The 15,834-nt window shown below is 27.5% G+C and overlaps 1 protein-coding gene across 1 annotated transcript in view; it reads left to right on the forward strand.

Annotated features, from left to right (window-relative positions):
• Window positions 1-15,834, forward strand: part of NaCP60E (Na channel protein 60E) — a 934,708-nt gene that overhangs the window by 861,595 nt on the left and 57,279 nt on the right. The window contains exons 20-23 of the mRNA XM_075359144.1: window positions 974-1,090; window positions 2,150-2,308; window positions 8,884-8,988; window positions 11,055-11,246. Coding sequence (XP_075215259.1) covers window positions 974-1,090; window positions 2,150-2,308; window positions 8,884-8,988; window positions 11,055-11,246 — 573 coding nt within the window. The remainder of the gene's footprint in view (window positions 1-973; window positions 1,091-2,149; window positions 2,309-8,883; window positions 8,989-11,054; window positions 11,247-15,834) is intronic.

The raw sequence follows: 15,834 nt of genomic DNA on the forward strand, positions 1-15,834 counted from the left end.
ACTACTACTACCCTACTACTACTTATATGTCATATGTTAACTCACTTTGACATTATCTACACAGTTCTGTGAGTTGACAGTCATTCATGGTACCAGAAACTCTGATATGTTTAAATATGTGGGTCAAAAGCCAAACTATATGCTTCCTGAATTTACTGTCCTGCTCTGGAAAAGAGTTCTTAGGTACTTAATGAAAACACAATTCAAATCTATCACACATTTGACTATATTGATGAAATGTGTTTTAAAATTCCAAAAACTGTCAGTAATATTATTTGTTAACAGAGAGTGAACAGCAGAACCAGTCATTGAATTGGTTACTAAAGCAACTCAGAGATTTATAACATTTGTTTTTAAAACATAATATTCATGGCATTTAGTATTGTTTGTTATAAAAAAAATTGTACATTATTTCATTGCTAAGTATCATGAACAAATACATAGAATATAAAGTATTTGAAAAATAATAACACTTCTTTAAAAATTTACTTAGTGATGATCAAATTCAGTAAGATTTACTGGCAATAGAAGTCAACTGAAATATTCTGGCAAAATAAAAGTAAAATACTTGTTTAATTTAATCAGTATAAAAATTGACTTTTAATAAACACGGTAGTAATATTTTCAAAGTATGATTACTAACACACTAGTACAAAATAATGAAGTGAAAATTTACAAAAAAAGTAACATAAATAAATAAAAAATTTATATTCTTTGAAAATATTTGTATATTACTCTAGTTTTTTTTTCTTTTTTATCTTAAACAAATTGAAGGGAGAAAATAATTTTTCCGTGTGCCAGGCTTAATGTATACACTTACTCATTGACACATAATGCAGTATAGTAACATAATATAACTATATACTTGCATATTATATAAACCCAATAATTTTATAACTAAACACAATATTATAATTCGTATAATTTAGTTTAATACTCAAGGAAGTAATTTTATGATGATTTTTTTTAACAGGTTTCAGTGTTCAGTTTACTTATAGAAGAAAATGAAAATTTAAAAGTGCTTAGGTCACTTCGAACATTAAGAGCATTAAGGCCATTAAGAGCTATTTCAAGATGGCAGGGAATGAGGGTAAGTAAATGTAAATTTTTTTAAACTTTTTTATGTCTTTAAAATCTGAAAATAATTCAAAAGGGTTTTATAAGAAAACAAAACAAATACAGTAATATTAAACAAAAAATTCTATTTTGTGCATATTTTTGTTTTCATCAACATTTCTTTCTTGATAATACAACATTGGGCACAAAAAATGTCTTCTAGGTACAACAGATCATTAGAACTTGCCATGCCCGTGCATCTCAGATCCTTTAGGAGCATTTCCTTTATCTTATTAGAGGTTGTTCTGGCCAGAAATAGTCTTGCATTTTTGGTGGATAACGACTAGGGGGTTATGATTTCTGCTTAAAGTTGGTACAAGTTTGATGGCTTTCCAGGATAGCAAGAAGAAGAACTGACACTGACAGAATAATGCACTGACACTGACAGTAATAGAATATTCAAAATAGTGATGTGCAGTGAACATATGCAAAATCCCTCCATAGAAATACAGAGCTGACATTGGCCAGCAACCTCAAAGATTCAAATCACAAACCCAACAACATTAACATTCCTGATATGCATTAACATTCCTGATATTATACATTTGTAGAAAGAATCTTATCTTAACATACTTGAATACTGTGAAATATAAACACACAACTCTATACCAGATAAATAGGAAGGATGTGCATCCATGTGTGATTTCCACATGGAAACTCACACATTGGTGCACGTGTGAAACTTATTTTTATGAGTTTCACTATTGGAACTCAGTGAAATAGATTCTGTTTTAAAATACTTAAAAATAGGAAAAAAATAAAGCATTATCAGTTGGCAGCAGGGGTAATGTAATATGAGAGAAAGGAAAAAGTGAGTATTTCTGAACAATTCTTACTGCATTTATTATGTCAATGAAGTGTTTTTTTATTTGCATTTGTCTTAGATTAATAAGGTACTTGTCACAAATGGTCTAAAAAATAATTTTTTTAAAATATTTTTTATAATATAAATAACTTACTGTATATTTACTAAGTTTAACATAATTACTTTCCAGTACATTAACTGTTTTTAAATATTTTTTTTTCATTTTAGATAGTGGTGAATGCATTAATGTATGCAATTCCTTCCATCTTCAATGTCTTGCTAGTGTGTTTGGTTTTCTGGTTAATTTTTTCAATAATGGGTGTACAGTTTTTTGGTGGAAAATTCTTTAAGTGTGTTGATGAAAATTTTGAACGTCTTCCTGTATCTGTAAGTATTAAATTATTTATTATTATTTTGTTTAAACTGCATTGCAGTACTCTAGAAAAACAATCTATTTATGCTATTATTGTTTATTATCTCTAGAAAGGGAATTTCTAGGACAATGTATAGATGAATCTACATATAATATAATATACACAAAGGTTTAGATCCAGTTTTATTACTTAGCCAGTTGTTTAAAATTAAATTTTCTTTTTGTATTTAAATATTCTATGTATAAACAATTACTCAGAAATTCTCTGTATCACTGGCATATATGTATGATTTGTACATGAGTATTCCACACCTGTGATACACTTCTTGAGATTAATAACAAATAATGACTTCAGATCTAACATGATGTTCCAAACCAGGTAAGAATGGGTTCTGTAAAAGTGCCTCTGTCTAAGTAGATGAGTCATAATCATTATCAATTTACTATTCATACAATGATTAGATTACACTGGATTAAAATTAGTCACAAGAATTGTCACAAAAGCAGTACAGTTAACTAAAAACATCCATCCATTTAAACAGTACATAAGTGATAATTCTAATCTTCTTTCACTTATTTTAAATTGATCTTTAATACCTACTTAAAGTGAATTATTAAAAAATGAAAATCCACCTTGCCAACAAATTAAGTTTAACTCAATATCTTTCGTTTTATTTCAAAACCATCATCAGGCAATAAAATATTGTAATTAAGTTAAAAAAATTAAAATAATATCAAAGATGAAAATACTTTTTTAACTTAATTATAATATTTTATCTCCTGATGATAGTTTTGAAATAATCCAAAAGATCTCAAATCACACTTAATTTGCTGATAAGGTGGATTTTCATTTTTTAATAATTTTAAATATATAGCGGTAACCATTTTGAGAAATTTATACTTAAAGTGATTCTTTGTAAGTGTGTAAGTCTTTTCAACAAGCCATTTCTATACATTACATTAAATTTCTTCAAGGAAGCAGCCTATGGAATTACAAGACATTTTACTGAAAACTTTTTACAAATGCTAAATTTTTTTAGACATCAAATTTTTTTTAAACATTAAGTGACTGAATTCTCAGTGTCTCTTATATCTGGTGTTGCAATTTAGTATTAATTTTTTAAGTAGGCTTATTAAGATTGATTTTCATTTCTACCATTATATAAATGGTAGAAATGAACAAGTTAATTATAGTCCTTATTTTGAGAAAAATAAATAAAGGTTTGCTGTCTTTCACTTGGTTCTTGCACATTATTCATCACTTTTTTCTGATATAAAAGAATATTTTTTTATATGTATCAGACTCCAAATATATAATTCATGAATAATATGGTTGGCAAAAACTTTTAAGCCATATATAAAGCATTAAGTGAAATACATTCTCTTTATTTTCATTCATGTTACGGAAGATATTCTACTGCAAACATATATGTGGGCTTCCACTTAAGTTTTAACATAGTTAAGTTTTAAGTTTTAATATAAATAAAAACAAACAAATTTAAGTCAAATCATTATTTATCTTTAATCCAAGCATCATTAGCTGCAATTTTTGTTTTGCAGTCAACAGAAATCCATTACTCGAGAACCAATCCTTTATTCCATAAATTAAATTTTTTGAAGATCATAAACGAATGAGTGAGAGTTTACCAAAGTGATGTCATCACATACATTGTAGGTTAAAATAATTAAACTAATATTTATACTAAATTATCTTTAAAAAGATAAGAGTAAACGTGGATAGGATGTTAATGACTGGTTTTCTTTTTATTTCCACTTTAAATATTCACAACTTTCTCTAATTTCAAAGATTCAGGAAATATTGGAGAAAAAAACTATAAGTCCACCAATTTGATCATAAAGGAGGTCTTTATGTTTTATCAAAAGTTATTTTTTTACAAAAGTAGGTATACAATAGGTATGCAGGTTTTATTATGAAAAAAATATATTTATGAATTCACCATAAGGATGGCATAGAAACAAAATTAAGTTAATTAACACAATTAAGTTCAATCTTTTAAGTACTCAAATTGCAGGCCTTCATTATTAGAAGTCTAGTTAAATAGTTATTAAAAGTTGGTTATTAAAAGTCTATAGTCTAGTTTTTACACTCAAGCACACTTTGACACAAAGGTTTTTATTGTTATCAATTTCTTGGTATGCTTCTCTTATGAACTGACACATGTCATCAATAGTGCGTGGTATTGTTGCAAATATTTTATCTTTGATAACACACCAAAAGTAAAAGTCCACTGGAGTAAGGTCTGGTGATCGTGGTGGCCATTCAAGTGACCCTTGTCGACCTATCCACCTACTGAGTAATTCGTTGTCAAGAAATCCACGAACTGTTAAAGCATAGTGGGAAAATACTGTTAAAGTATAGTGGCATATACTGTTAAAGCATAGTGGCTCCATCATATTGGAAATAGAACTCTTCATTATCCTGCTGTAGCCGTAGTTGTGGAATACCAGTGTCCCTCGGCATGTTAAGATAGACATTGTGAGTAACATTTGTAGAAAAAATCAGGCCCAATGACCCCTTCACATGAAAGGCATACCCAAACTGTAGCCCCAGGTTGATTCAATTGTTTTATACCATTACATGTATTTATCATCTAATGTTCTGATGGAATTACTCATAGAGTTTATATAAAAGCAAACTTTGCAACTATTTTATCTACAAGTAACAAAAACTCAGTAAATTTGTGTGGTTTAATTTATATAACACAAGAGATTGCATATTCCCTTTATTTGTATATTTGTTGACTTGTATTTGGTCTTATAGCTCTGGACCATTTGACCGATTTTCTTCAAACTTCATAGACATGCACTACCTTCTAGGGAAAAGAATGTATTTCATTTTTGCAAAAATTGGAAAAAGGGGTGGGTGATATGGCCAAAATAAAATTTCAAATCTTTGCTGGGGCACTTTAAAAAAAAACATTTCTACAAAAGTTGAATTTTTGTTATAATGATCACAAATTACTAAAACTTTTTATTTAATATTCAATGCCCCTCCTCAAAAATGACATATTTTTTTAGCTATATGATTTTTTCAGAGTAGGAATTAATGGGAGTTTTCTGAATCTATATTTTCTACATTAATAAGTTTTCAAACCACTATGAATATTTTTTGCCCATTCCACTCCAATGGTCTGTGGTAACAATATTTTTTTTAAATTAAAATTTTTTCTTTAATTTAAATTCATATCACAAGTTGAATAATTATATTTTATTGACTATAAAATATAAAAATTTTAACTTTTGTTAGATAGTATTTAGTATTTTTCCTTAGTATTTCATGAAAAAAAATTGGACAAAAATGTTCACTCTCTCCTAGAAAATTACAACTTTGTTTATTTAGAATTATGGCTATAAATAAAAGTTCTCTTTTTAAACTTATTATCTTCACTTAAAGAGATTTTCTTAAAATTTAATTTTACCCAAATGCTTCCCCTTGAGTATGGTAGCCCCCAAAATTAAAAGAGTTTTTTCACAGTTTCAAATTTTTAATGCTCAAAATTTATTTTGTTAAACAATAAAATCACAAAAATTACTTATTACCCCTTCCCCTAATGGTGGAGCTCCCAAATTTTTTAGAAATAAAAAAAAGCTTAAAAAATTTTGTTTCGATTTGAAATTTTGTAATTTTGATTTTAATTTTATTTAAAATAAATTTTAGTGAACATTTTAATCATTAAAAAAGCACCTTGATGCATGAGCTCCAAATTTTCAAAAACTCGGAAACATATTTTCAAAATTGTGATGCTAATATACTATTATTAGAAATTTTCGTTATTGCTTTAACTTGACGAGCATCTTGGCTTCAAAAATTAAAATTTTTCATCAAACTTTTACATAAAAATGATTAAACTGAAAAAACTTTCTGACATGAAAAAAAATTGAAAAATGAATTGCATAGCCTGAAATATTAAATCATCTTACCTCTTATCATCTTAAATCTTAATTTTTTGATAGCCCTTATTCTTTAGTATTTCTTGGAAAAAAAATGTTCAACCCTTGCTAAAAAATTACAATTTTATTTAGAATTACGGCTGTATTTGTATTTTTTTAAACACTTTAAAAAGTTATTTTTTTAATTTATTATCTTTACTTAAGGATTATTTATTAATTAGAGCTGTTAAAAAAAATAAAAAAATAGTGTCTCTTAAGTCCTAGTAAAAGTCAAAGAATAATTCAAAATCAAGATCTCATTAATATGAATGGTTTGTTCCAAACATAATTTCAAGAACTTCAGTGTACTTGCTCAGGATCACTGACGTTATATAATTCAGTCATTCACTTTTTTTATTTTCATACTTCCCTACATCTCTTTCCAAAAATATAAGAACAACACAGTAAGTTGGAGAAATGCAACCTATGCATCCTAACATTGTAACTTAAATCAGAAAAGTTGGTTAGCATAAATGATGTCATATAGATACTACATTTGTGCAACAGTTATGCGACTACAAAATATTACATAAAGTTTCTTGACCTTTACTATATTTGTTGAAATTTTTATTAAGATCAATATGACTTATAATATTTTGATTTCCCAAACTGAAGACAAGCATTTTCATGCTCTTTCCAAGAGTGAAATAAAATTATAATCATTTACAGGATACCAAGTAATAAATTAAAATTTAAAAACTTTTTTCCACAAAAGTTGCACATTTTTCCCTCATAAAATATTCTCAACATAAAGCACAAGCTAGAATATATTTCTGAGGAATTTACAAATCAGTTTCATTCTCAAACAACCAGTGCTCATTCACACAAAAAATATCCACAAAAATATAAGTATAATATAATATAATACACAAAAATATAAGTCCTACAACATCTAAAAATGTGTTACTTAAACCCTGAATGTTAAAGTTTTTAATTTAATTTTTATTATTTATTTATCTACTGTGTAAATATTGTATTTGGGCATTGATGATAACACTTCAGTGTGTGCCCAGGAAAAAAAACATTAAAATGAGCAGCAAAATTAATCCTAATAAAGGTAGTTACTTTTATTCGGATTTGAATACTACATCGTGGATACCGGTGTTCTTTGGTGGTTGGGTTTCAATTAACCACACCTCAGGAGTAGTTGACCTGAGTTGTTCAAGATTAAAAATTTACCAATAAGTTACATTACATTGATAAGTTGCTAATGACTTTAATTGCTGATGGGACTAAAAGTATTAAAAAACTTTATCGCAGTAGAAAAGAAATTACTTTATTTATAAATATTTTATTAACAACTAACTTTATTATTTAATGAACCTACACAGTTTTTAATTATTTCTATACAAAATATAAGAAAACATTATTTTCCATCATTACACAAAACTTATTTGAAACGTTGTACTCGTAAAAACAAAAAAAAAAGTAAACAGAAGACTCAATAAATGTAGAATAAATGATTGATTTTAAGAAATTGTTCTACATTTATATCAGTGTAATATGGATTACCTATTTTAAGAAACAGATACATTAGTTTTGTTCATTGTTATTGCTAGTTTTTACTACATTTTACTTTTCATAAAAACATTTAAACATTTTATAACTGATTCGAATGATACTTAACTTTTAATTGAAGAAGTTTTATCATCAAAAGTAGGAGATAAATGATTTTTAGAATCTTCACTTCATGTTATCAAGATCTCCACATTCTGTAAAATCAGTGAACAATGTGAAAAGTTAGAGAATTTATCCTTATAACAATAGTTGAAGGGAAATTCATAAAAAGAAAATACAAAACTTTGTAGATGATGCAAAAGAAGGATATGTTCAACTCTAAAGTTAATGTCAGAACAGAGCAGAATGGAAGGATAGCGGGAGATTTATGAATCTCCCTACTAATTGCAAAAACTGAACAAAAGTCCTTTGCTGCTGTCTTTCTTTTATCAGGCAAGTATTTATTTATTGACAGTTATATTTATTTTGTTTATTTATGGATGGAATTATGTATTGCATTCCAATCCTTTAGACAGTTAATCTCTAACAACCAGTGGAGAAGTTTATTGACTTTATTTCTGAAGACAAGAAAAGTAATAGTTTAGGTTAATTTTTTCTCACCTTAGTTGAAAGTGGCTTCTCTGCCCAGAAATATCTTGTTCTGAAAAAATGTATTAGATGGGCCACTCATCTTGCTGGACAATGCATAACCGCACTTGTGGAAGATTTTGACCAATTTGCTGAGGAAGAGCAAGAAGTGTTAAATCAAATATAACACTGTCCTCTTTCACAAGTTAAAGAAGTCCATGGCATGGATATTTTTTTTCTTCCATGGAAGAGCCTTCTGCAACAGTTTCCTACTTTATTATTTGATTCCTGCATCTCAGAACTGAATATAAGTGGTAATGTTATTGGAACAGGAAACATTTTCTGAACTGTTCTGAAATTGTCATTGAGATAGCAGGGGAATACATAAAAGTGTTATTGAGAGATATTACCTAAATTATAATACATATGTTAGTAAAAAATAGTGTGTATTATTTTTATGAAATGTTCCTCATATCAGTACAGTTTAAGAAATCTGTAATTTTTTATTCTGTTATGTTTAAAAGATTACTTTAAATCTTAAATTATGTTGCAGGTTGTAAATGACAAATTGGAGTGCCTTGCCCAAAATTATACGTGGATTAATTCGAAGATTACATTTGATAATGTTGGGAACGCTTATCTTGCACTTTTTCAAGTAGTGAGTATTATGTGCTAAACCTATTGATAGCTCTTTATGATTAGCAATTTCATTAATATTGTCTCTAACGAATAAACACCAAGCAATTATTTACATCAATGTTAATTAATACAACACTGGATTATAAACCCAAAAGGAATTTATCAGCTGTTAAACTTTGATATTTTGAAATTTTGGGAAAGAATTTTAAGGAAAACATTACACTAGAAATATGCAAGAATTTTTCACAACCTCTCTAAGCTATTCTGTACTTAAACTGATTTTTTAAAATTCTGAAAACTTAAACAGCCAATTTTGTTGAAGTAATTTTTTAATAATCTTTCCCCCTTTTTATTAAACAAATTTTCATTTTTCCACTTTCTTAAAAACTACACTAAGTGTCATATAGACCCATGGTTGATGAGTGTTAAGCTTCATAACAAAAAACTACCTAAAATTAATAATATTAAAGAGATTTCAGGTACACTAAATCCTTATTCTAAATTTAGACTAATGCAGACCAAATTCTGCTGGAGATAATGGCATTCTAAATTAAAGAAAATTTTGAGAAATAGATTTTTGTGACTATGGAAGTGTTATGATAGATATACTGTGAACATATGAATGTATAAATGTGATAATGATAATATCATTATGATAATATTATTATCATAATAATGATATTATGATAATTATTATATTACGATGATGATATTATGATAATATCATTAATGATAATGAGTAGAAATATGCGAGTTCAAATGTGTAACTCCAAATTATATGTCTATGAATGCCTAAATTATAAGCTATATAAAATTCTTTAATAAAGTTTTTGAATTCTGTTTTTTTTTGTGGCAGTATTTTTTTTTTTTAATGCTCGTAATGATGAATAAAATTGTCATTTCTGTAAAAAAAAACAATAATATTCTTATGAAGTATTGGTAGCTAACCCAATAATATTGTTAAAAATAATTTTTTAGAAAACTTGTTTGTAATTGAGTTTTTTAATATAGTTAACCTCATGAAAATAGTTTTAATATGATCAATTTAAAAAAAAAAATTGTAGAAAGTCATTATTATAAAAGTAGGAAGGTTATAATGGTGGGTGGTTACTGAGCCCTAAGGGAAATACTGTTGTTATCAAATAGGTTTAACAAATTAAATAAAGGAAATACTACAACTGGCATATTAATTTCTTTACTTACTCTTTTCACGGTATCTTGCATAGAGGGATATATCCCTCTAAGCGTGAGGGAATTATCCAGTACTTTGAAACTGGATCTTTTCAACTAAGAGAAGGAAATCCCAATATTACCCTTGTTTACCAGGTGAGGTGTTTATTATAGTACCAGTAGCTCTTACTGTAAAAGGTGACCATTATGGAAACAAGTTAACAGCATTGGAAGAATAGCATTTTCCGATACACATTAATAATATCTAAAAGAAATAATGATGTGTCATCAGGGTTTAAGCAGAACACATTTTATTGTTGTTTGGATGAAGTTCACACAACTTCTTTAGCATCGGATGTTTTGGAAATTTTGTTTGCCTTCATTTTAATAATATATAAATGATCAAGATTCCTGTTCACTAAAAATTCTACATTTGCTAATTGTTTAACTATTCAGACCAATTTAATTTGATGTTCATTAGTGAACAACTAACAGGACTAGCTATTCATATATCATGATATGCCAATGATTACACAGGGGGATTCATATGCCAATAATAATCATACAGGATCACACTTGTTTTCCCCTTTAATAATTATGATACTTAAATTTATTTTAATTAAAAATATGCATTACCTTTTATTTTTTGTTATGAGAAAAATACTTTTGTTACATGAATTGTAAGGAGTATATGTATATTTATTTAATAAATGTAATATTTCTCAAGTTTAACTACAAAAAACTGCATTTTATTTACTACTGTTTTTTTTTTTTTTAATAATTTTTTCTTACTTTTATTTTATATTTTACTTATTAATCATATCCTCTTTTTGTAGATTTTAAAAAATCTTTGGTAATACTGAAAAATGTTTTATAACCCATAACTATTATACTCATTATTTGTTACATTTACAGGCAACATTTGAGGGATGGATGGAAGTTATGGAAGATGCAGTTGATGCTAGAGGGGTAGATCAGCAACCACAGTTTGAAGCCAATCTTTATGCTTATGTATATTTTGTAATTTTCATAGTTTGTGGTTCATTCTTCACCCTCAATTTATTTATTGGAGTTATTATTGATAACTTCAATATGTTAAAAAAGAAAGTAAGTTACTATTATTACTAAAATAATTAATTTCATTTTTTTTCAGTTTTCTATACTTGTTTATTTAATTAAAATTTTTTGCTTACTTTTTTGTAGCTTCGGTTCTTTTATTATATATTGACACATTGTTTTGGAATAACTCCATTATCAGAACTTATTGTACTGGTACTTTTAAACTTCTGTTATTCTTTATATAATGTTTAGTCAATGCCCATCCCTTTATTTGATATCTTGCTGTATCTGGAATTTTTCTTGTTTATTTCTTAACAACGGTTAAACTATCTTTTAATTTTAATTATCTACTTTCTCTTTTCAGTAAATTCAAGTTCTTCAAAAGGACATCTGCTTGATTGTTGATCTGTTCGTTTATGACCATTTCATTTTTACTTCTTAATTTAAAGGGTTCTTAATTTTTTGAAATGTTCATTTTTCTTCCTTTAATACATTTGTTAATTTATTTCATTGATTCTTCCATTTTCATTAGGAAATATCCTTCTTTTATAAAATATGTTGCATAATTAGAATCTTATTTTGGATTTTTAAAAGATCTATGTGTTCATTATATCTTAATTTTCTTCCCTTTTGTCCAATGTATGTTGCATTTCATTTATATTTTATTTTGTATATGTCATTACTGTTGTAAATATCTTTTTCTTCCACATTGCCATTAAACATTTTTTTAATGTATTATGTTTATTTAAAGCTACTTTTATATTTTATTTACTAAACAATTGTTTAAATGGTAAGTTAGCAAATATTAGTTTACTTCGCTTAAAAGTTTCTTTATCATTTGTTGTTTTAATTTCATTTCTTTTATTTCTATATTTATTCATTTTTCTGATCCATGTACATGATCATTTCTTCTTCTTAATTTTTTCTTTGATCATGTTTTCTAATCATTTCTTTTTTATACCCGTTATTTTCTGATATACAAAATATTGTATTTAACTCTTTTTTATATGCTGGTTTCTTTAATGGTAATTTATGTAGTCTATTACATATCTAAAAGCAGCTAATTTATACTCCATTGGATGATTCAAATTGTAAGCTATGATGTTATCTGTCATAGTTTCTTTTCTGCATATTTAAAAATTTAGATTATTATTATTATTTCTTTTTATTGTTAGGTTTAAAAAATTAATAGTTTCATCTCTTTTTTTTCCATTGTTCATTTAATGTGAAGGTGAAATTTGTTCATTTCTTCCAGAATATTTCCTTCATTATTATTTCTTTCTTTCTTAATTACTAATAGAGTATCATCCATGTACCTAATATATTCTAAACAACTGTATTTTTTCATGATATCTCGTATATTTTCTTCTTCCATATTCTGGAATTCTTCAGTTAGTATCGCTGATAGTGGGTTGCCCATGCCTAATCCATCCTTCACTTTATATATTTTATTATTAACCCAGGATAGATCGGATTGTGGGGAAAGGATCGTATTGTAATATATACTGATAGCATTTATTGTAGTCACATCTCATGGTGATGTCACTCTGTGTCGGTGGAGAGATTGCACAAATATTTGCTGCTGATTACACTGTCAGTCTCTTACAGGCTTGCGTTTAGTTCTATGGGTGATCAACTTTGGGCTTATACACCGTGCATATTGTTACGTTATATATTTTGTCCAGCGTACTTAACTTGTATCCGTTATCATTGATTTATTCTTAGGCAAGTAACAAAATATATATTATACATTTTTAGTAAATATTTATTTTATAATTACCTAGTATTACTTACTAATCCTAATAAAACATGTTTACTTTTAGAATTTTTACCATATCATTAGTATTTGTGTAGGAAATATACACTATCTATTATTTTCTTAACATTTTTCATAGTAGCCTTATTGTTGATAGTAAAACAAATTTTCCATAAACAATAGTTTTTATTTTTACAGAAAAACATCACGAAAAATAGATTCTCAAGATGAAAAAAGAATTCTAAGAATGTTTGAGAGTTTAGAAATGGAGTTTGAGTGATATGTTGTACTTCAAGAACAGCAAAACAGTGTCAGGAGATGGCTTTTGATGATGAAAAAAACAAAATAATCCTAATGAAGAACATGATGACGAGGAAGATCATCTGGATGTCAGCGACCATGATATAGATACGAGTAATCTGGGATCCAAAGGTGAAAACAAAGGAAATTATGAATCAAATCGACTGGATGATGGGCCTTATTATCTCAATTGGGACAATACCAAATGGAATGTGCATGTAAATCCTGCTGCTACACAGAGTTAACCTGAATATGGAATATTATAATCCATTTGCCAGTAGCATGCATTAACATGCAGCATGCAAAAACACTGTTGGAAATGTGGATGGACTTTTTCCTAACGAAATACTAGACACCATTGTAGAGTTCACCAGTATTTTGATTGAAAATGCAAGCAAAAATTATTCTGGGGCAAGAGATGCATTTACCACAAATCAGGATGAAATGGTCTTCTTTACATGGTTGGAACCTTGAAAACGTTATATACCAATTTAGAAGACTTATGAGCTACCAATGGGACTAAAGTAAAAGCTTTCAGGACAACTATTAACTACGGAGATTCAAATTCCTTCTGTGAGGTCTTTGTTTTGACAGTATAAGGAACAGTGAAGAAAGAAAAGCGATGGACAAACTGACCAGTGTCAGTTGTTCATCGCTTTGTTCATAGTTGTAATAGTTGTTCATAGTTGAAGACTTTGTTCATAGTTGTAATTCAAACTATTCACCTAGCGAATAAAGAAAAATAGAAAACAAAGTTGTCCTTGTTTTATCTACAATACAATGCACGGACAATATTGACATTAGGATCTAAGGAAGCTAACAAGCCAGAAGTACAAACATTTTATAATCTTACAAAACATGAGAGGGGGTCAATGTCGTCGGCAAAATGAAAGGTAGCTATTCAGTTTTTCGGAAAAGCAACAGATGGAGTTTGACACTGTCTTTCTCCATGCTCAACATTGGAAGAATAAACAGTTATGATTCTAAGTAATAAAATTGCCATAACAAACCGCCAGCAATTTCTAAAAACACTTTCAAAGGAATTGTGTAGACAATTTCTAGAGAGGTGTATAGAAATACTGAACATTCCTCTGGGAATTCAATTAAAACTTAAAGATGTTTGTGGAATGAAACCTCAACTAGTGAATCAAACAATCAAAAATAATGCTTGGATTAATAGTACTGGAAGATGCACTTTCTGTAGCAGTTCAAAGAACAGAAAAACTAAAACTACTTGTAATCATTTTCTGTAATTAGATTTTTAGATTATTTTTATAATTTCTTTTCTGATATATTTCAGTTTTAATTTTCTTTTCTATTGATCATTGCGTTTTATTTATGAAATCTTCTGTTTTTTTTTTATATAATCTTTTTTAATGACAACTACTGCATTTCCTTTAACTGCTTTTGAAATTAGTGCATTATTTACTTTTAGTCTCTTTTTTGTGTTATTTTTTATTGTTTCTGAATTTTTGTCTGCTTTTACATATTTCATTTTTGGTAGTTATTTTTTTAATTGATTTTTTAATTAATTCTGCTGCTAAATGTCTAACAGAAATTTTAAAGTACCAGTGCAATGAGTTTTATCAATGGAGTTATTCTGATACATGTTAATGTATAATAAAAGAATGAAGTTAAGTAAGGTAAACAGTAGTTCATAGAAATTATAGTGTTCTTAGCAGAAAATATAATTACAATTATTATCTTAATAACAATAATTTTTACTTTTAAATGTTAAACAAATTTATACTTGCCAAATCTTTTCCTTAAGCCGCATGCCGTTAATATATTTATCCTGTTATATATTTTTGTTTTTGGAAACTTTGTTTTTAATCTTTTCCACATTTGAATACTATGTACAGCTACCAAAGAACACATCATATCCTCTGTCTAGTACTAAAATCCATATAAAGTAACTTACCTTTACTAGGATTTGAAACTTCAAATCTTTGACTTCCAAATTCAGCTGTTAAACCAGTGATTTGCAATGACGATTTTATCACTACAGCTACCCAGTGGGTTTAAAATAATAAATAGAGTTAATGTTCATCACGTTTTAAGTAGCTGGATAAAATATTCCTTCAGAGATTTTTTTCAGAGTTAAAATGTAATTCTTTCATTAGTTTATATTTTTAAGAGTAATATGTATATTGTAAAATTTCTTTTTAACAGGATCATAAGAGCTGTGGATATGATGGCTAAAAACCACTTTTTTTTTAATTGGTTCAAGTATTTATTAGGCTGTAATTTAAATTGCTCAACAGTCTATCAAAAACATCTGGATAATTACTCCTCATTTATTTTTGATTGTCCTACACCACAGTGAGATTTCTACCAGCTAACAAACCAGAACTCCTTAAAATTATTACTTTTGTTATCAGCTAAAATGTTTTCCTTCTCCTATGTAATACACCAGCACAAAACTGTCTGTCCCTTTGTTAGAAATGAAGAAAGCAGACATATACAACTTCACTTACTGTTTCATAGTTGCATTATTTTACCATATAAATGACTGCTCTTGAGTTTCTCAGAGAAATTAAATTATTTTTCCTATTTTTTCATCCTGTTAATTTATTCTGT

This window comes from Lycorma delicatula, chromosome 3, assembly GCF_047948215.1.
Source record: "Lycorma delicatula isolate Av1 chromosome 3, ASM4794821v1, whole genome shotgun sequence".
Classification (NCBI taxonomy): domain Eukaryota; kingdom Metazoa; phylum Arthropoda; class Insecta; order Hemiptera; family Fulgoridae; genus Lycorma; species Lycorma delicatula.